General features: G+C 57.7%; 2 protein-coding genes across 8 annotated transcripts in view; one reads left to right on the top strand and one right to left on the bottom strand.

The window, feature by feature from the left end:
* The window catches only part of DGKK (diacylglycerol kinase kappa), a 20,797-nt gene extending 9,360 nt beyond the window's left edge, over positions 1–11,437 (top strand). For 2 of the 5 annotated variants that reach the window (XM_039731278.1, XM_039731281.1), the window contains 28 exons: positions 778–888; positions 1,003–1,083; positions 1,311–1,415; positions 1,620–1,752; positions 1,939–2,045; positions 2,454–2,579; positions 2,727–2,829; positions 4,301–4,463; positions 4,560–4,668; positions 4,838–4,977; positions 5,113–5,194; positions 5,679–5,770; positions 6,018–6,117; positions 6,352–6,592; positions 6,825–6,923; positions 7,033–7,132; positions 7,552–7,659; positions 8,103–8,199; positions 8,278–8,385; positions 8,504–8,617; positions 8,750–8,884; positions 8,968–9,134; positions 9,255–9,372; positions 9,459–9,545; positions 9,638–9,754; positions 9,834–9,936; positions 10,438–10,568; positions 10,989–11,424. In XM_039731278.1, coding sequence (XP_039587212.1) covers positions 778–888; positions 1,003–1,083; positions 1,311–1,415; positions 1,620–1,752; positions 1,939–2,045; positions 2,454–2,579; positions 2,727–2,829; positions 4,301–4,463; positions 4,560–4,668; positions 4,838–4,977; positions 5,113–5,194; positions 5,679–5,770; positions 6,018–6,117; positions 6,352–6,592; positions 6,825–6,923; positions 7,033–7,132; positions 7,552–7,659; positions 8,103–8,199; positions 8,278–8,385; positions 8,504–8,617; positions 8,750–8,884; positions 8,968–9,134; positions 9,255–9,372; positions 9,459–9,545; positions 9,638–9,754; positions 9,834–9,936; positions 10,438–10,568; positions 10,989–11,063 — 3,252 coding nt within the window. In that variant the 3' untranslated portion in view covers positions 11,064–11,424. Of the gene's footprint in view, positions 1–777; positions 889–1,002; positions 1,084–1,310; positions 1,416–1,619; positions 1,753–1,938; positions 2,046–2,453; positions 2,580–2,726; positions 2,830–4,300; positions 4,464–4,559; positions 4,669–4,837; positions 4,978–5,112; positions 5,195–5,678; positions 5,771–6,017; positions 6,118–6,351; positions 6,593–6,824; positions 6,924–7,032; positions 7,133–7,551; positions 7,660–8,102; positions 8,200–8,277; positions 8,386–8,503; positions 8,618–8,749; positions 8,885–8,967; positions 9,135–9,254; positions 9,373–9,458; positions 9,546–9,637; positions 9,755–9,833; positions 9,937–10,437; positions 10,569–10,988 lie in introns of all 5 variants that reach the window. The other 3 variants (XM_039731279.1, XM_039731280.1, XM_039731277.1) reach the window with 3 other exon arrangements.
* Positions 11,310–18,972, bottom strand: CCNB3 (cyclin B3). 3 transcript variants are annotated; one of them, XM_039731288.1, is made up of 12 exons: positions 16,093–18,972; positions 15,390–15,508; positions 15,224–15,307; positions 14,944–15,062; positions 14,350–14,452; positions 13,935–14,036; positions 13,667–13,759; positions 13,275–13,412; positions 12,691–12,846; positions 12,274–12,423; positions 11,977–12,107; positions 11,310–11,826 (listed from the first exon to the last, which is right to left on the bottom strand). In XM_039731288.1, the coding sequence occupies exons 1-12, from the start codon at positions 16,094–16,096 to the stop codon at positions 11,754–11,756; spliced, it is 1,272 nt and encodes a 423-aa protein (XP_039587222.1). In that variant the 5' UTR covers positions 16,097–18,972; the 3' UTR covers positions 11,310–11,753. The 3 variants fall into 3 exon arrangements, with proteins under 3 accessions (XP_039587222.1, XP_039587223.1, XP_039587224.1); XM_039731289.1 differs by having other exon boundaries at positions 13,935–14,033; XM_039731290.1 differs by lacking the exon at positions 16,093–18,972 and adding an exon at positions 15,630–16,051.
* Positions 18,973–18,994: the final 22 nt, after the last annotated feature.

Here is an 18,994-nt window from a genome sequence, read left to right as displayed (position 1 = left end):
GCAGAGAAGCAGCTGAACAGAGCTGCCGGTAGTGTTTAAAGAAGATACAATCAAAGATGAGGCAGTGCCAGAGCATCTCTGCCTCCTCTTTCAGGCTCATAGCCATGTTGCAAACACTAATTAATTGAGTCTTGTAAACACCACTGCAAGAAGGGTAAATATTGGCAGGTGCTGTGTTTTGGGGAGGGCAGAGGACGGGCAGCCAGGTCGCAGTGATGCACTGTGCTGCAGGGGATGCTCTGTCTCCTGTGGGCTACCCTCAGCTCCAGGTCGTCCTCTCCGGGGGCTGTGGGGGCAAGGCTGCACTCCGGCTGTGCTCCAGCTCTGCTCTCCAAACTGGCTGGGGCCGCAGTGCCCAGGTAATGCCACTCTGAAGATGCAGTTGGTATCTCTGGGACACTAGTGTCCTCTTAAAGGAAGTTCTCCTGGCTCCAGTTCTGCCCTTGGCTTCTAAGGAGCTGCAGCAGGGTGAGGATCTCCAGGCACTACCCTGGGGATGGAGAGGAAGCATCAACAGTGGAGCCTTTGCAATGCTGGAGACCTGCATCTTTTAGCACTGCCATGCCCAGCAGCATCCTTCCAGATCACAGGCAGTGCCCAGTACCCAGGCGATGGTAGGCAGGGAACATAATTTGCCCTGCTACATGCAGCAAAGAGTGAGCCCCAGAATGTCCAGTCTGTGCTCCTGGGGACCTGGGGACTGGTGTTACAGGGGAAAATGGTGGCTTTGGTGATGCTGGGGGGCTACGGGAGCTCAGGACACTGTGGTCTCTGCAGAAGAGCGTAAAGGAGGGGCTGTTGCTGAAGCAGACGAGCTCCTTCCAGAGGTGGAAGAGACGATACTTCAAGCTGCGAGGCAGGACACTTTATTATGCTAAGGATGCCAAGGTAGGCTGGAGGGTGCTTCCAACATGCCCAGTTGGGGGGGACCTGAGCCTGCCAGCCCAGGAGGGGACAGACATCCCTGCCTGGTGGACTGGGGCTCTGGTTCCTCCCTCGCAGTCCCTGATCTTTGATGAGGTGGACCTGTCTGATGCCAGTGTGGCCGAGACCAGCACCAAGAACATCAACAACAGTTTCACGGTGAGGGAGGTGTGGGGCTACCAACTGCACCCTGTGGAGACCTTGGAGCCATGTGGGGAGGCACTACAGACCTCCCTCATCCCTGCAGAGCCATGGAGCACTCCATAGCATGGCCTCCTGCTGCTTGAGGTGGCACTAGTGTGCCAGTGATTACTGGGGTCTGGGCTGGGTTCTGGCTGGCCTGGCAGTGGCCTTGCGAGGGAATGTGGGGATGGTGGCTGTTGCAGGTGATCACGCCATTCAGGAAGCTCATTTTATGTGCGGAGAACCGGAAGGAGATGGAGGACTGGATCACGGCCCTGAAATCTGTCCAGAAGTGGGAGATCCATGAGGTGATGTGGGCAGGGTGCTGTATGGATCCGTATTTCTATGTGAGTGTGTTTCCCTCTGTGTGCCTTTGATTGCCAGACAAGAGCTGTTGCCCTTGGCACAGCCCCACAAGGACAGGAGTTGGGCTGGGGGGACTTGGAGGGCCAGGAGGGAGGGAGTGCTGGCTGAGGGTGCCAGGCACTGATGGGGCAGGGCTGTGCCTCCAGGCCACACAGTTCAACATGGAGCACTTCTCGGGCATGCACAACTGGTATGCCTGCTCCCACGCCCGCCCCACCTTCTGCAATGTGTGCCGCGAAGCTCTCCCAGGGGTCACCTCCCATGGCCTCTCCTGTGAAGGTCAGTGCTGGGGTCCTGCTGGGAGGTGGGCAGGGGTTGGGATCAGGGCAGGGCAGCCTCTCAAGGCTGGGCCAGAGCAGGAGTGGTGCAGGGTGATGCCCACTGCCCAGATGCAGAGGGGTTTGGGACCAGGGATGTGTGTGCCATGGGGACCTTCTCTGCTCCTCACTGCTCCCCCCCATGCAGTCTGCAAGTTCAAGGCACACAAGCGCTGTGCTGTCAGAGCCACAAACAACTGCAAGTGGACGACTCTGGCCTCCATCGGCATTGAAATCATCGAGGATGAGGATGGGGTAAGCAGGGGAGATCCTGGCAGGATAGATCCTCCATCAGAACTAGCCTTGCTGTGCCCAAATCAGGAAGCAGGAAGAAATTGTAGCTGTCCCCTGCACTGTGTGGCCTCTGGGCTTGGCTCTGCAGGGGCATAGCTTGGGGACACCTCCTCTGGAACCCTGTATCAGGATTCCTTTTTGCTGTCCGAGTGGGGCCACCTCCAGACATTTTCTTGGGATATGTCTGCCCTGCCTCATGCTGATGGCTTCAAGTAGCCAGGTGGGCAGGGATGAGAGGACATGGGAGGGGTCCCAGACCCACCTTGCCCTGCTGCACGGCACCACCTCCATGGTGCTTGGGGAAAGAGGTGGCCTATGATCTTTCCCTCAGGCGTGCAGGATGCTATTGGTAGCTGCTCTTCTCTGCAGGTGGCCATGCCCCATCAGTGGCTGGAGGGGAACTTGCCCGTCAGTGCACGCTGTGCTGTCTGCGACCGGACCTGTGGCAGTGTCCGGAGGCTGCAGGACTGGCGGTGTCTCTGGTGCAAGGCCATTGTAAGGATATACCCATCCCTGTCCCCAGCCCTTTCCCAGCACAGACAGCACTGCCCCTCCTGTGTGTGCATCTCTGGGAAAGCTCATGCTGAGACTTTGGTGCTGCGTCCCCCAGCTCTGCTTATATAGGTGTTCCTGTGTTCCCAGGTTCACAGTGCCTGCAAGGAGCTCCTTGGCAAGAGGTGCCCCCTGGGCCAGTACAAAGTGTCCATCATCCCACCAACTGCCTTGAACAGCATCGATTCTGATGGTGAGTTGTGGAGGCACAGGGCTGGTCTGGTGGAAGGGGGGTCAGGCTGTTTGGGATAGGGCTTTGAGCTCTGAGGTGTTCTGGAGGTTTTGACTTGTTGCACTGTGCCTGTTTTGTGGGGCAGCAGGAGCACCACCTTCAGTAGGCTCCAGAGTCAATGCTCCTCCCTTAGTTGAAGGCTGCTTGTTGCCTTGCACTCTATTTCAGGGCTTGGTGCTATTCTGTGGGCTTTGGGGTGGCATTTCTTGCCCACATGTGGCTTTAGCTGCTCCTGCCAGGTCACCACTTGCAGTGGCTCAGGACATGATGCCTCTGTGCTGGGATCAGCAGTGCCAGCCCTATACCCCTGAGGTGGGCTGTCCTCTGTTGCACCTCAATGGTTCAGCATCTCTCGAGGCAGGATAAAGCTCTTGCTTGGGTTGTTTCTCAGTGTCTGAAGCTCAGCTGTTTTTTTGGTAGTGCAGAGCACAGCTTTGCCCTGGCATGGGACACTGCAGGGAGAAGCCATGTGGAGCGTGGGGGGACCCCCCAGCTGTCTCCTCCTGAGGGGCCCAGCTGGCCTCCGCTGAGCAAAATCTGTTCTTCTCCTCCGGATATTTCTTTCTTCATTCTTTGATGCTTTTCACCACTCAGCTCAGCCGGTGGCTCATTTGCCTCTTGTTACTCATTGGGATGCTGTCAGGGTAACAATCACGCGGCTGTTCCTCAGCTCCAGAGCCTCAGCTGCTGGTGGCTGATCCCTGGCAGCATCTCTGCCCTGTCCCTCTCCAGCAGCCCAGCCATCCGTGGCTGTGACTGTTGCCCACCTGACTAGGAACAGCTTGTCAAGGCCTCAGTCCCCCCTTGTTCTGCCATGCTGTCCTGCTGCAGCGTATGAGTACTGCTGGCAGCAAGCTTTTCCGCTGCAGCCCACGCTCTGACTCAGCAGCTCTCAGTGCTTTGTGTTACCGCTCTGCTCAGCTGGGCTGGGAGTGGAGATGGAGCAGTGGCCAGGCAAGGAGTGGGGAGCTCTGAGGATGTTGCCCCCATGCTCCTGCTGTGGTGGGGGTACGGGGCTCCTGATTGCAGCCCATGGGGCTCTAAGGGCAATAGCTGTGGGGCTGGTGCCAGTGGCACGATGGCTGATAGGGTCCCTGCTGCAGCGTTGCTTGGTCTGCCAAGGGAAGAAGCCTGCAGACACCAGCCAGGGAACTGGCGTGGCCAAGATGTGCCTGAGGCAGGTGCGGGCTCTGGGCCAGCTGTCAATCCTGCTCTGCCTTGAGCACATTTCTTTGCCCATCTCATTTCTTTAAAAGCATAGTGCTTCCTCTTCCCTCTGTCCCTGACCATTCCCCGGACAACCCCATCACTGCCCCTCCTTCCCCAGCACCCCACAGGTTGGGCTTGGCACAGATGAAGTGTCCATACTCTGCTCGCCTAAAGTGTGTGTGGGGAGTGAGAGCTGAGGCTCATGTGTTTGGGCTTACTGCAGGTTTCTGGAAAGCCACCTGCCCCTCGACCTGCTCCAGCCCTCTCCTGGCTTTTGTCAACTCCAAGAGTGGGGACAACCAGGGTGTCAAGTTTCTGCGCAAGTTCAAGCAGTTCCTCAACCCAGCCCAAGTCTTTGACCTCATGAATGGGGGCCCACACCTGGGGTAAGCACCAGCCTGAGCACCCTGGAATTGTCTTGTTATGATCCCAGTGGGCACCTGGCACATCACCTAGTCCCTCTTTCCTTGCCCCCCACCCAGGCTGCGCCTCTTCCAGAAGTTCTCCACCTTCAGAATCCTGGTGTGTGGTGGGGATGGCAGCGTGGGTTGGGTGCTCTCTGAGATTGATGCCCTTGGCCTCCACAAGCAGGTGAGTTGGGAGTGCCTGGTATTACTAGTGAAGGCTGGCACCGTCCCCAGCACTGGCACACTTTGTGTGCCCCAGGTGCTGCCAAGCAATGGGCACAGCAGAGTTGGGGGTGTCAGAGGTGCCCTTGGAGGCTGCTCTGAGCCCCTCCACTCTGTCTTTTTTCCTGCAGTGTCAGCTAGGTGTCCTGCCGCTGGGGACTGGTAATGACCTTGCACGGGTCCTGGGTTGGGGCAGCCTGTGTGACGATGACACTCAGCTGCTGCAGGTCCTGGAGAAGCTGGAAAGGGCCACCACCAAAATGCTGGACCGGTGAGCAGGGCATGGAATACATGCCTCTCTGTCCCCCCTACCCTGGCATCTCTTGGGAAACCTGTCCCAGTTCCTTGCCTGTCCCTGTGCTAGTGGGCCAGGAGATGGCAAACAGCTGTGGTCTCTGCTTGCCAGGTGGAGTGTGCTTACCTATGAGGCCCCCAAGCAGTCCCCCTCAGCCCTGAAGGAGGAGGAAAATGGGGACTCCAACATCCAGGTGGGAACTGGTGGCATTTGGGGGCTTGAGATGGGGAGGGTAGGCTGGAGGGCAGGTTCCTGTTCAACCCAATTCAGGGACACACAGGGAGAGATGGCACAGGAAGATTATTCTGGGGTCCCTGGGAACCGGGGCTCTGAGGGGGTTGGAGTTGGCTGTATGCAATGAAATGAGCCTGGCAGGTCTTAGCCTGGCATGTGCAGTTGGGAGCAGGCAGAAGGTGAGGTAGAGCTAGCCTGCCACTGGCCAGCTGCTTTGGACTCTTCTGTGTGCTCCTGTTCAGCCCCTTGCCTCAGTTTCCCTCCTGATGTAACTTACCTCCCCTCTGCCCAGCAGCATGGGCATAGCTACCCTCATTGGTGGGGAGTGGACTGAATAAGGGCTGATCATTCCCAGTTCAAAGCTGGCTGGGCAAAGCTCCATTCCTGAGCAGGGAACATGGCAAGGTGGCAGGTGTCCAGCTGTCTCCACCTGTGTCCCCCAGGTCCAGATCTCCCATTATGCGGACTCTGTTGCCTTCCACCTGGCCAAGATCCTGGAGTCAGACAAGCACTCAGTGGTGATCTCCTCTGCAAAGTAAGGAGGGGGCTGTTGATGGGGGTGCCAGGAGCCCCTTTTGCTAGGCTGGGGCCTGTCCTCGGGACCACTGCACCCCCCTTGGCCAGGCTGTCCCAGCTGGCTGCCAGCTGTGCTGGTGCCTGGCAGATAATCCTGGCGCTGGCCCTCTGGAGCAGTGGGTTATCCCAGCAGGTGCCCTGGCTGGCGTCTCTGCCTCGCTGGCCGTGCTGTGCCCCTCTTGACCTCCAGCCCCTTCCCTTGGCAGGTTCCTCTGTGGTACTGTCAATGACTTTGTGACTGAAGTTGGGCGGGCTTACAAGAGGGCGACAGAGAACAAGCAGGAGGCTGAGCTGATGGCACGGAAGGTGTGTTGCAGGGCAGCTGGAGGGTGGGTCAAGCTGGTGGCACAGCACTCGAGCAGGGGAAGGGCTGCTCCGCAGACCTATGCCCTTGAGTATGTATTGGGGTGTGCCATGCTTGGGGTGCCCAGGCACGGGGTGTCCAGGTGCTTGGGGGTATCTGGGCACTCATAGTGCCCAGCAAAGCACCCAGCACTGGCAGGAGCATGTCCAGGGCTGAGTGGGGTAGGTGTCCCACAGTGCGCCATGCTGAATGAAAAGCTGGACTCATTGGTGCGGGAGCTGAATGAGGAAGCTCAGGCCATCATGGTCCCTGAAGAAATGGCACAGGCCACCCTTGCTGATGTCAAGGACCAGGAGAAAGCTGGCAGCTTCAACCCCAACCCCCAGCCTCGCATCTTCAAATCCAAGGAGCAGCTCATGCTGCGGGCAAACAGCCTGAAGAAAGCCCTGAGGCAAATCATTGAGCAGACAGAGAAAGGTGAGGGAGTGATGGGAGCTGGCAGCTTCCCTGATGCTGCAGCAGCCTGGCAGGGGCTGTGAAGCCACACTGGGTTGGTGTGCTGCACCCATGCCTTTGTTCTCCCCCGGGATCCTTGGGATGGCAGCAGTGGCCCCACCCTGAGCCCTTCCTGGCAGGAGCCCACAGGGCTGACACGAGGAGGGGCTACAGGGCTGCACAGAGTCCCTGTCATGCCCCTCTTTGTATCCAGCTGTGGATGAGCAGAACAAGCAGACCCAAGCCTACCAGGGCAGCGTGGGCCCCAGCAAGGACAGCTCAGAGGAGTTCAAAAAGGAGGAGGAGAAACTCAGTAAGATGCCAGCAGGGCATGTGGCATTTTGTGGGGTATGGGGGTGAGCTGCGGGATGGGCTCAGGGTGAGAACTCTTGTAGCAGCTACCTCCCTGTCACCCTGGCCAGGCTCCCGGCGGGTGACTGTGACCTCTGCGTCTTCCTCCATCATCCTGGACCGGCCAGACACCTTGGGAAGCTTCCAGTTCCCTGAAGACCCCAGCACCCTGTGAGTCAGGTGTTCTGCCTGTCCTGGAGACCCTGGCCCACTTTTGCTGCTCAGGAGCAGAGTTGGTACCATGCTGCCCCTTTGACAAGGCTGCTGCCCACCAGTGTGGCATCCCTGCTACAAGGCCCTCCCTGGCCAAGCAGTGCCCATGCTGGGGTAGCCTGCCTGTGGATGGTGTGGGATCCCTGGCTGATGCTTTGAGCTTGGTGTTCCCACCTGCAGGCAGGTCCTGGCTGTGCCATGGGTGTCCTGCCATGGTGACTGAGGGAAACTAGCAGCCATCCCTGCTAGTTTTGGTCAGGCTTCCCAGTGCCAGCCGCTCTGCTCCAGTGGGTGTTACACTGCATCATCTGGTGCCAACCCAGAGTCACCAATGTGCAGCTGCTGCTCAACCTGCTTTCCCTCTTTGCTGATTTCAGACACTTCTTGGAGAAATGTGTCATGAATAACTACTTTGGCATTGGCCTGGATGCAAAGATCTCCCTGGAGTTCAACAACAAACGCGATGAGCATCCCAAGAAGTGCAGGTGGGCTGGAACCCCTGGATTTCCTCCAGGAAAAAACATGTACCTCAGGCTTTCCAGTGACATCAAGTTGCTGGGAGCCCTAGGGGTGACTCAGTCCTACTGTGTTGGAGATCCTTCCTGCAGCAGATTTTGTACCTACACCCATTGCTGGCATGAGCATCCCTTGGTAGCAGGCTGCAAACATCCAGAAAGGGTGAAGACAGGAGGACTCAGTGGGATTTACTTGCTCTGCACCTGGAAAGAGGGACATTGCCATGCTGGCATGGAAGGGTTGAAATCTGGGTGCAACATGCTGCACCTTTGGGAGGTAGCAAGAATTGAGGAAACTGCAGGTGGGGCCAGCAGTCTGGGACTGCTCAGCACAGTGCCCCAGGAAGGGTGTGGGGCCTGTGAGAGGCAGTGGGGAGCCCACAGCCCCTCATCTGTTCCACTTTGTCCCACAGCAGTCGCACCAAGAACATGATGTGGTATGGGGTGCTAGGCACGAAGGAGCTCCTGCAGCGCACCTACAAGAACCTGGAGCAGCGGGTACAGCTGGAGGTACAGGGCTGGGAGAACAGGGAAAGGGTGGGAGGGGCAGCATTACAGCAGCCCCCCAGGCTTAGCCCTCTCTTGCAGTGTGATGGGGTGCCTATCTCACTGCCCAGCCTGCAGGGCATTGCTGTCCTCAACATCCCCAGCTATGCCGGGGGCATCAACTTCTGGGGAGGCACCAAGGAGGACAATGTGAGTTGGGTGGCGTGATGTCCTTTCCCCAGTCCTAAGATAGCCCAGGGCTAGGGTGTCCCTGCCTTGGGCACACGTGGGGAAAATGGAAGTCTTCATGTGTAGTGGTCCTCTACAGAACTTTGGGGCTCCATCCTTCGATGACAAGAAGCTGGAGGTAGTGGCAGTCTTTGGCAGCATCCAGATGGCCGTGTCACGGGTCATCAACCTCCAGCACCATCGCATTGCACAGGTAGTGGTGAGGTGCCCTGCAGGACCACAACTAATGCCTGAACGCTTTTGGGGCAGCAGTGGAGCCTGAGGCAGTGTGGCTCTGCTCAGCTTGGCAGCTATTGATGCCACCTCTGGGCTGTCTGTCCCATAGTGCCGTGTGGTGAAGATCACCATCCGGGGCGACGAGGGTGTCCCTGTGCAGGTGGATGGAGAAGCCTGGATCCAGCCACCTGGCATCATCAAAATCCAGCACAAGAACAGAGCCCAGATGCTGACAAGGGACCGGGTGAGATTGAGGTGCTCAGCAAGACCATGCTGGGATATGGGGAGGTATGACCATCTCAGAGGGGCCATGTCTGTCCCCCACAGGCATTTGAAAGCACCCTCAAGTCTTGGGAGGACAAGCAGAAAGGCGAGAGCTACCGAGCAGCTACACGACCACGGCTCAGCTCCCAGCAGTCCATGGAGTACCTGACTGAGGAGGAGAGCAGCCTCTTGCAGCAGGTCTCACGGGTTGCTGAGACCCTCATTGCCAGGTCAGACTATGGGAAGGGGAATATAGTGGGCACAGGGAAGGGGGAACTGTCCTGTGGCCATGCAGAAGTGCCTGCCCAGCCCAGGGAAGCCCTGGCAGCTCCAGCCCCTGTCACCCGCAGGATCCATGAGGCAGCCAAGGCTCACAAAGCCATGGAGCAGGAGCTGGCGCATGCAGTCAATGCCAGCTCCCTGGCACTGAGTGAAGCCCTCTCCCACAAAGCTGCTGGCACCTCAGAGGTGAGCAGGGACTGGGAGTGTAAGGCAGCCTTTACCCAGGCCCCATGGGGCCCTGCCACTCAAGGGGTTACCCTTCTGTGCCCCAGTTTCTTAGCAGGAATATGGCTGTGGAGATGGTGTTGAGCATCAAGGAGCTGTGGGCTGAGACCAGGGCATTCCTGGAAGGGAAGGCGGTGAGTTAGGGACTGGAGAGCACCCAAAGCCCCTCAAGGCTGCTACCTCTGGGGATGGCAGCAGGGTTGGGTATGGTCCCCGTCTTCCACAGCTGGACTCGCCGCAGGAGGAGGAGGCGCTTCAGGGCCCCCTGAGTGTGCTGGGCCAGGAGTTGCAGCGGCTGCTGGACATCCACTGGCTGGGCCCTATTGCCCACCCTGCTGAGGAGGTGGGTGCACAGGGACTGGGGTCTGGCACAGCCCAGCCTCAGGGAACTGTAGCATCCCAGCAAGCGTGGCTTCTCACAGGAAGGTGCCAGCAAGGGCAGCTTTAAGCTTCGCCTCAACATCCCCAAGCCTAGGAAGGAGAAGGACAAGCTGCAGAAGCAGAAGGCCAACACTGTGCTCCCAGGTAAAGTGAGCAGCAGTGTGCCAGGGAGAGACAGTCCATGCAGAAAGGACCCCCTGTGCTGACCTGTCCTTCAGTCTCCTGTCCTGGGAATGCTGGGAAGAATCCTCAGGAAGGGGGAACCTGGCTGCCTGGGGGTGGCACCCTTGTCACCAAGAGCCCCTTAAAGCTTTTTCTGATATCAGACATGCAGAGCACCCCAACCCCATAACTCCTTGGCTAGGGGGAGGAAGGGGCTCTGGTGCAGCTCAGACCTTTGGGTAAGTCCCTTGACAGCAGCTGAGGGTCTGGCTGCGGGGGAGCAGCTCAGGTGCTCTGTAAGTACGCCAAGGAGAGACCTCTGCAGCCTGAGCAGGTTGTGGCCTCTGGCCCTGCTGCAGTCAGGGGTGGGAGGGCGTATGCTGTCTGCTGACCACAGGCTGCCATCACTGCTGCCTGTGCTGCTGCGTCCCACTGCCTCCATGGGCCCCAGCAGTCCACCACTGTGGTTTTCTTCCCTGCTAGCAGACAAGTGGGGCTCCGAGGAGGTGGCAGCTTGGCTGGAAACGCTTGGTTTAGGAGAATACAGAGACATTTTTGTCCGGCATGACATCCAGGGCTCAGAGTTGATTCTGCTGGAGAGGAGAGACCTTAAGGTACAACCCCCTTGTGCCTCCTGAGGGACCCCCAGCCCTGGGGAGCATGGTGTCCTCCATCCCTCCTCTCCCTATCCCTCCTGGTACCAGGTTGGCCCCACATCTGGGTCCGCAGAGTTGAGTTTGTGCAGCTTCTGCACGGGGGTGGGGAAGCAGGGGAGGAAGGGTGGCCTTGGTCCTCCAGCTTGCAAGGCTCCATACACCTGTTCAAAGCAGTATCAGCAGCACCTGACCCTCACGTGCATTCAGGCATGGGGTTGTGCTTTCAGGAGGTGGGCTTCAAGCAAGCACTATGCTCGAGCAAGGGAGAGGATGGGGAGCTGGGCTGTACCTCATCCTCCACCCTGTGGCATTGTCTACTAGCAAGGGCCAAGAGCTGCCCCCTGCAAATGCATCACCTCCTCTTTCTCTTTCCTGCAGGACCTGGGGATCACCAAAGTGGGCCATATGAAGAGGATCCTTCAGGCCATTAAGGAACTCGGCAACCTGCCCTAGGCTGACAGCAGAGCAGCAGCCCAGTCCAGGTGCTGGGTGGGTGCTGCCCCCAGGGAACAGGGGTTGGATAGGGGAACAGGTCCCTGCCCTTGCCCCATATGTATGGAGCTCCCCCTGCTTGCCTCGCTTTAACTCTGTCCCCAGTGACCCTGGAACCACTGCCTCTCCCCCAGCCTATGGGGCTGGAGACACTGAAGCAGAGGTCTGCCCTGATAGGTGTGTGGTCTGACCACCAGTCCCACCCCATCAGGGTCACTGTAGGAGCTGGGGCCACCCTCTGTGTGCTCAAGCTGGAGCCAAAGCAAAGTTTCCCCTTCCCCATGTGGGTATTTATGCTGTGTAAATATTTGGAGAGAAGATACTCATTGCTGCTGCTAGCGTAGTGTCATTACTAAGGGGAAGGTGGGGAGGAGGGAATTGAGAATACCTTTCCAGCCTTCACCCCTGAGCTTCCTGCTCTCCACCAGTCACTGTGCTCTCACCTTCTGTCTCATCACAACACAGGAAAGTACAGTGCTGGGGCTCATAGTCTCCAGTGCCAGCATGTACAACAAACACATTTTATTAACAGTTACATATGACTTTTTTCCCCCCCACCTCTTCCTCAGTTAAAATAACTATTACTTATGTACATGGTACCACCCTGCTTGAGGGTACCCCATTATTTACAGGCTTATTCACAGAGTAGGGCTAGGAGCTAGTGAGCGTCTCCTCGAGCTTGAGCATGTCCATGGGGGTGACTTTGGCAACCTCAAAGAAGACCCTGGAAGGAACACGTTGGCTTAGAGCTCAACCACAGCCCTGACACCCATCCACCAGTGCTTCCAGTTCCCTACAGAAGCCCAGGGTGCATGCTGGTGGTGTCACTCCCAGCGGCAGGGACAGGCCTGAGACAGAGCCCCATGACTCTCACCTGTGTGAGTACTTGCTGCGCACAGCATTCAGCTTGTCACGGGGCTGGTATGTGAGCAGGAAATTCAGCCTCTTCACCAGGGGGTGCAGGTCCTGGGCACTGTACCCACTGTAGTACTCCAGTGTAGGGGTCTGCAAGGGGACAGCAGGGCTAAGCTGTGTCCTCAATGACAGGACAGCCATCATCTTCCCTGTCCAGCATCCAAATCTGATCATAGCCCTAGCATCATCCTACTCACTAGTCCATTGCGTCCCCCTGCGGTGCCTCCCAGGGTGTCTCAGCAGGGATAGTACTCACCCAGCCCCCAAGGTTCTTCATGGTAAGTGCCAGCAGCAGGCAGCTGGCAGCGAGCTTCGAGGGGCTCTCACGGGCGTAGTCATACTCCTGCAGGGTCATCTCGCAGAGGAAGCGGGCCAGCGTCAGTGTCTCCATGGTGGCACGGGCACACTGCAGCCAGTGGGCAGGGAAAGGCTCAGCCTTTTGAGAAATGCTGCTCCCCTTCCCAGCCTTTCTAGGATCTAGAATGCAGCCTCTGGGGCACAGGTCAGAGATCACACACACCCATCCTCATGCCCCAAACCCTTTTGAGGGGACCTGGATGAAGTTTCGTTGCTGCCAGCTGGGAGCCTGAAGCCCTGGCAATGCGAGTCAGTCCCCTGGAGCCAACAGAAGGGGTGCCTGGGGACACCCAGCCCAGCCTCCGAAGGCACTCACCTTGGCAAAGCGCCGCAGGAAGCGGTAGGGGATGGGGATGTTGATGTCGAACTTGAGGGTGCTGAGGATGCTCATCTCCATAGCAATAAGCTCCTCCCGCTTGTAGGCATCATCACAGATATAGAGGAAGTCATCCACACATGGTGGGCACCGCTCCTGTAGGGGCACAGCCGCTCAGCACCCTAACGGGGGCTCATCCTGGCCTCACTCAGGAGATCCTCACCGTCCCGCAGGCCCTGTAAGTGTCCACGTGCTGCTGGACTCAGCAAGGACTGTTAACACCCTGTGGGACTTTTGTTAAGTCCATACTCCTCCAGCCCTTGGCTTAAGCTCCATTAAGTAAACTAAGGTATCTTGGTCTGTGCAAAGCAGAGAGAAGCTGGCTCTCCAGTGACACCTGGACACAAGTTTCAGCCTGCCATGACTGTATTTGCAGCCCTTGGGACAGGAAGGAGGAACATGATAGACATGCCACGCTGGCAGCTCTCAGGGCAGTAACCTGGCCTTCTCTAAACCCCCCGCCAGGGACCATAGAGGCAGAGCCCCTCTACCCCTGCACCCCAGGAGAGCACACAAAGAGTCACCTCAAATTTGGAGGCAATAAGGATAGCAGTGGAGCCGATGAGCTGCAGCTTCTCCCTCATGCTCACCACCTCCACCAGGTAGTGGTCCACTAGCTTCACAGCCAGGTACAGTGTCTCATGGTTCAGCTCAAAGTTCTCCTTCAAGAATGAGAGTGGGGGTCAGAACAGAGTGTCAGACAGAAGTTAGGCCTGGCCAACCCCTTCAGCTCTCACAGAGGCCAGGGATACCTATGGGCCAGGCTCAGAGGGAGGGATGTAGGCTCATTCCTAGCCCACACAGGGGGAGGATCTGTTCTGCACTGGGAATGCTTGCAGGAGCCTCTGCTAGCACAGAGGTCACACGTGCCAAAGGCAGCATGGGGGCTGCTCTGCAGAAAGCTGTGCCCTCTCACCTGCACCTCCACCATCCAGTCCACAAGGATAGCACGCATGTCCCCACTGATGTCTGTCTGCTTCTCCATGTAGTCAGGAAGCATGAATTTTTCCTGCCAAAGAGCCAGCTGTCAGGGACAGGGCAAACATCCCCACCTTCACACAAGCCCCTTCTCACCCTGTGCAGGCCTCTGCCAGGCGGTCAGAGCCTCTGGGCAGTCAGTGGACCTGCCTGCAGTCACTCCTTCCCTGGGCAGGGCTGTCAACCCCTGGACAGGCATCACCCACCTCTCTTTCCCGCATGTATTCAAAGATCTCCTTGGCGTACTCTGCATTGGCGTAGGGGTCACCCAGCTGCTCCTTGTCAATGTCCTCCACTGCTGGCACCTGCTGGCATGGAGAGGCAGCAGTAAGGGGGAGGCCCTGTAAGTGCCAGTCACCTTGTTGGGGCAAGGCTGCTGCTCCTCTGCACCCCCCTTTTCCACCTGCCCTCATCACCCTGCAGTCCCTGCCCCATTCTTTCCCAGGGAAGATTCTTGAAGGAAGATGGTGGTGCACTTTGTCCCCCTCCCCAGCTTTCCATCACCCTGGCTGAAGTCTCTCCAAGGCCCAGAGCACTGCCTGGTGCCTGAGTACCACCAGTGGCAGCCACAGGCTGGTGCTGTGATGGGCCTGGGGCAATGCTGCAGGCCAGGGTCCCTACCCTCTGCTCAGGGGGCTTCAGTTCCTGTACAAACACCGGCTTCTCTGGCACAGGATCCACTCTGGGCTCTGCAGGAGCTGTTGGGGGAGTTTTCTTCATTGACCTAGGAAGGACAAGAGCATAAATCATTGCTGGGAGAAGACAAAATTTCATGCCTGAAAAGGGGCCTTCCAGAGGCTCTTGCTGCTTCAGGAAGGGGCAAAAGCACCCCTAAAATATCCCCACAGAGTCCTAGAACCACTTAGGTTGGAAAAGACCTTTAATGATATTGAGGACAACAGTTCCCCCAGCACTGCCATGCCCACCACTAAATCATGTCCCCAAGGGCCACATCCACATGACTTTTAAATCCTTCCATGGAAGGTGACTCTACAACTGTCCTAGGCAGCCTGTGCCAGGGCTAGACAGCCCTTTTAGGGAAGAAAATTTTCCTAATATCCAACCTAACCCTCTCCTGCCACAACCTGATGCCATTTATAGTAGATATACTACTTCCCTCTTGCATCTGGCTCAGCCTCCATCACCCAAGACAAGCCCCTACTACTTGTCCCCATGGGACAAGTTTGCAGCAAACCCCTGCCCCCAGCTACTCACTTTTTTAAGTTGATCTCATTGTTCTTGGCCACCCCTAAGGCATTATGTGCCCTCTGCGCCTTGGGTGGAGCAACCTTCACAGCCTCCTTCTTCCCTGCCACCACCTGGTTCTTGCGAGCCTGTTTGGGTCAGAACAGGGGCATGCAGGGGCTGCACAGTGGAAAGCAAGATATGCCCTGCAGGGAGACCTCTCCTCTTCTAATGGGCATGGGGAATGCCATCCCCACCATGGGGAGCTCAGAGGGGGCACCAGAGCCCCCACACTCACAGAAGCACTCACATTGGTGATGTCTCCAAATGCTGATCTCTTCTTGGGCCCGCCCTGGGGTGAGGATGAAGACCTCTTGGCATGACAGCTCTCCTCCTGCAATAGAGGCTGTTAGAAGATGGTGGTCAGCTGCCCCACAGGAGCCCCCCCTACAGCCCTCGCTTGGCTCGGTGCTCACCTTCTCAGGATCGACATTCTCTGCAGCAGGGCCTACCTTGCCTGCTCGGGACTGCTTGGTGGTCAGCATCTTGGCATTGCGTGGCAATGGCATCCTCTCCCTTGGTCTCTGTGAGCAAGCTGGGGGCAAAGCATGATGTGATGGGGGCTGCTACCCACCTGCCTCCAGGGACACCCTCCCAGCTTAGGCCAGCACAGGGGGCGATTTGTCCCTCCTGGGGGTTAGCACAGCAGGACTGACCTCTTTCCTGAGCATGGCAGGTGGGTGGTGCCCCAAGACAAGCCTAGGCGAGGGACAAATCTGGCTAGGGGTGCTTCCAGGGAGGAAGGGATACAGACCCCAAGGACCACCAGCAAAAGCACTCTGCTGGGTGAGGTGGTAAAGGGGACAGGCAATTCCCAGATTCCTGCATCCCAGAGAAGGAGGCAAGGGCTTGCACTTCCTCAGAGAGCTGGAAGTCTTGGAGATCCCCACTCTCCACAACCCTTAGGGTTCTCTGGGGGAGTCGGGAGTCCCAAAGTTCCCGTCTCTCCTGCATCCCCCGGCGTTCTCAGGGAAGCTGGGGATCTTGGAAGCCCTAATTCCCTTGCATCCTCCAGGATCCCCACGCCTGCCACCAACGAGGGGTCCCAGCGCTGCCCACTCCCCCGCAGCCAGGGCAGCCCCCGCAGTCACCCATGCCGGGTGTCCCCTCCCCACTCACCCATGCCCGGTGCGCTGTGCCCGCACCTCCGGCCCCGGCGCTTTTGAAAGTAGCAGTTCGGTAGCGGCCGGCCAGCACTGGCCGAGCCTCGCCCAATCAGAGTGCGAGGCGATGCCAGGCGGCGGCCAATCGGCGGGCGCCGAGGGATGCAGTTGCTAAGGGGCAGGGCGGCAGGGTTTAAAATTCAACGCCGGTGACCAATGGAAAGGCGAGCATGCGGCAGGGGCGGGGCGAGCGCCGAGCCGGGCGGGCAGTGATTGGTGGGCGCGGGCGCCGTTTAAATCCGTTCTGCGGGCCGGAGGGCGGCGTGGCGGCCGCGCCGCACGGGCCGCAGCGGCTCCTCCTTGCTCTCCTTCGGGCGGGTGCAGCGGCCTCCGCGGGCTGCTGGGTCCGCTGCCTCCGTCCGCAGCCGAGGCTGTGGCTCCCAGACCTTGGGGTGCCCCTTCCCACCGGGCCGGGGAACTTTGGTTTGGGGGACAGGGTGTGCTGGCCGCGCACCTTCCTTGACCCAGTGTCGGGAACAGGGGGCTCGGATCTCTTGGATAATCACGGTTTGGGTGGGAAGGAACCCTAAGCTCAACCGTTCCACCCCCTGCCCTGGACAGGGACATCTTCCACTGTCCCAGGCTGCTCCAAACCCCGATGTCCAGCCTGCCTTTGGGCACTGCCAGGGATCCAGGGGCAGCCACAGCTGCTCTGGGCACCCTGTGCCAGGGCCTGCCCACCCTCACTTCTCACAGGGAAGATATTTTTCTTATATCTAGTCTAACCCTACTTTCACTGTCTGAGGTAGCACAGGAGCACTGTTCATGTGGTGTCGTACAGGCATGACTGACCAAGCTCAGGGTGAGGCTCACTGGGACTGCCCCATCATCCACAGCGACCAGGACAGGGTCAAAGTTACCAAGGCACATGTCATAGTCACTGTTCTACAGGGTTGTACGAGATACCGGCCGCTTATTGAACATCTGCTGAGGGTAAGAACACTACGTGTATCAAGGACCAGCCTTGAGGGCATTGCAGTTCTTGGGGAGACCCATGCCATGCTGCCGGGCAGGGAGAGCTCAGAAAAGGCTTGCTCAGGCTGTCAGTTGGCTTGAAGTCAATTTCCATGTATCAGGAAAGGAATGCATGAGACTCCTCACACCCACACCTTGCTTTGTTCCTTGATAAACTAGTCTTGGAAAAGCCACCCGCTTTTCATGTGTGAGACACATGATCCATTTTTGTATACTTGGTGCTCACTGTATCACTCTGCTCCTTTGTGAGTTTCCTGCAAAGTTCTTTGCTCTCATGCCACCACCATGCAGTGGTCCTGTACAATCAGCAACTCCTGGGGGCTTTAGAACTAAACTGAGATCTGGCACAAGTGAAGCCCCCACTGAGTTAAACTCAGCAGAGCTCAGCACTGCAGCAGAGGAGAGCTTCCCTCGGCCACCAGATTCCCAGAAAAACCTTTCAAATTCTTAAGTTTAACCCAAGAAAATCCTTTCAGATAATCACACACTCATGTGCTGCTGTTATGGGTGGAGCTGATGAAACCCTGGCTAGGGAAACATAGCAGTGCCAGCATGTGAGGGGATTTAAACCTGCTGCCCAAGAGCTACATGGGCAGGATCAGGCACATGGCTTGAGCTGCATGCCAGCAGCTCTGCCACATCTCCAGCAGAAAGCATGTCCATGTCCACCTGGACCATGGACAGCCTGGAGCATAATTCTGCTCACACGTTCAGTGGAGGTTTAAACCTGGGTCCCACACGTCTTGGGTCCCTTCAGTCCCCAAAACTGGTCAGGGTTGCTGCAGCTTCATCTCGCCTTGTTCCCTCCTTAGCAACTTGTCCTCTCAAGACCCAGCTCCCCCCCGTGTTACTACTTCTGTCCTTGGCCTGGGGGCTCCCTGAGGCTTGCTTGCTGTTGGTTTGGGATCCTGTGGGATGCAGGTGTTTGCCTTTCCCTGCGCGTGTTAAGGCAGTGCATAGCCCAGTCAAAAATACAGGTTGGGTGCATACTAGCCAGGCAGAGCCAGGACGTATCCCACTGCCAGTGGTTGTCCTGTGGGATAAGATCATCGGGCAAAACTCCCATCCTAGTCTCTCCACAGCCCCCTGGAGGCTGGGATGAGCTGCCTGCTTTGGGACAGGTTAATGTCTGCCTATCCTGCCCAGGCTTGGCACTGGGAAGCAGGCTTTTCCAGTCTCTAAAGCACTGCCATGCTGGTGCTCCTGGCAAGGCTCTTGGGAATCCCAGCCCTGCTGCAGAGGTGTGACTCCCACCATGCAAGCTGAATTTGCTCCTGGACATGGGGCATGTGGGAGAAAAGATGAGGAGAGCAAGAAGTGCAAGGTGAAGCCATGGGTGTGCAGCAGGAGCTGTGCCAGCTGGCCAAGCATTGAGGCAAGGCTGTGGTCTCACTCTTGCTCACAATCTATGGATGCTGGGGGCCAGCTGGAGGTGACACCTCTGCAAGCTCTCCTTGGGCTCTGACATCCCCTCAGCAAACCCCCAAATCATGCAGGTCATTGGCTCCTCCCACTAGACTCTTGCTGTGTGCTGGCTCAAGAGCATTTGTGGCTGGCAAGTCCCTTTCGTGAGGAGAGCTGGGTTGCTGCTTCCATCCAGCCTCTTCCCACAGCACTAAAAAAACTTGCACTGCCTTTTTGAGTTGGAGCAGACCCCAGCCCCAGCCTGGCTTCCTGGCACTGCAGGACTGCTGAGAAGCCCCTCTGCATCTGGGGACCTTTGCTCCAGGATTGCTTACCAGATGGGAAGCCCCAGGCTGAAGAAGAGCAGCAAGGACATGGAAGCATCATTCCTGCGACCCAGATGGACTGCTTTTCCCCTTTCCCTTCTCCTTATTCTTTCCTGTGGTAAAACAGGCCCAGCTTGTTGCTTCCCATTGCCC

This window comes from Passer montanus, unplaced genomic scaffold, assembly GCF_014805655.1.
Source record: "Passer montanus isolate IOZ18808 unplaced genomic scaffold, ASM1480565v1 scaffold76, whole genome shotgun sequence".
In the NCBI taxonomy this organism is placed as follows: domain Eukaryota; kingdom Metazoa; phylum Chordata; class Aves; order Passeriformes; family Passeridae; genus Passer; species Passer montanus.
Note: the sequence above shows the minus strand (reverse complement) of the source record. Positions and strands in the feature narration are given on the sequence as shown.

Bases quoted from the DNA above. Each gene is read 5' to 3' on its own strand.
- CCNB3 (XM_039731288.1), bottom strand. The intron at 15,063-15,223 runs GTGAGTGCTTCT...TGACCCAAACAG, and splicing joins CATTTGGAGACATCACCAAT to GCTCGCAAGAACCAGGTGGT. The intron at 11,827-11,976 runs GTGAGAGTCATG...TGTTCCTTCCAG, and splicing joins CGCAGCAAGTACTCACACAG to GGTCTTCTTTGAGGTTGCCA.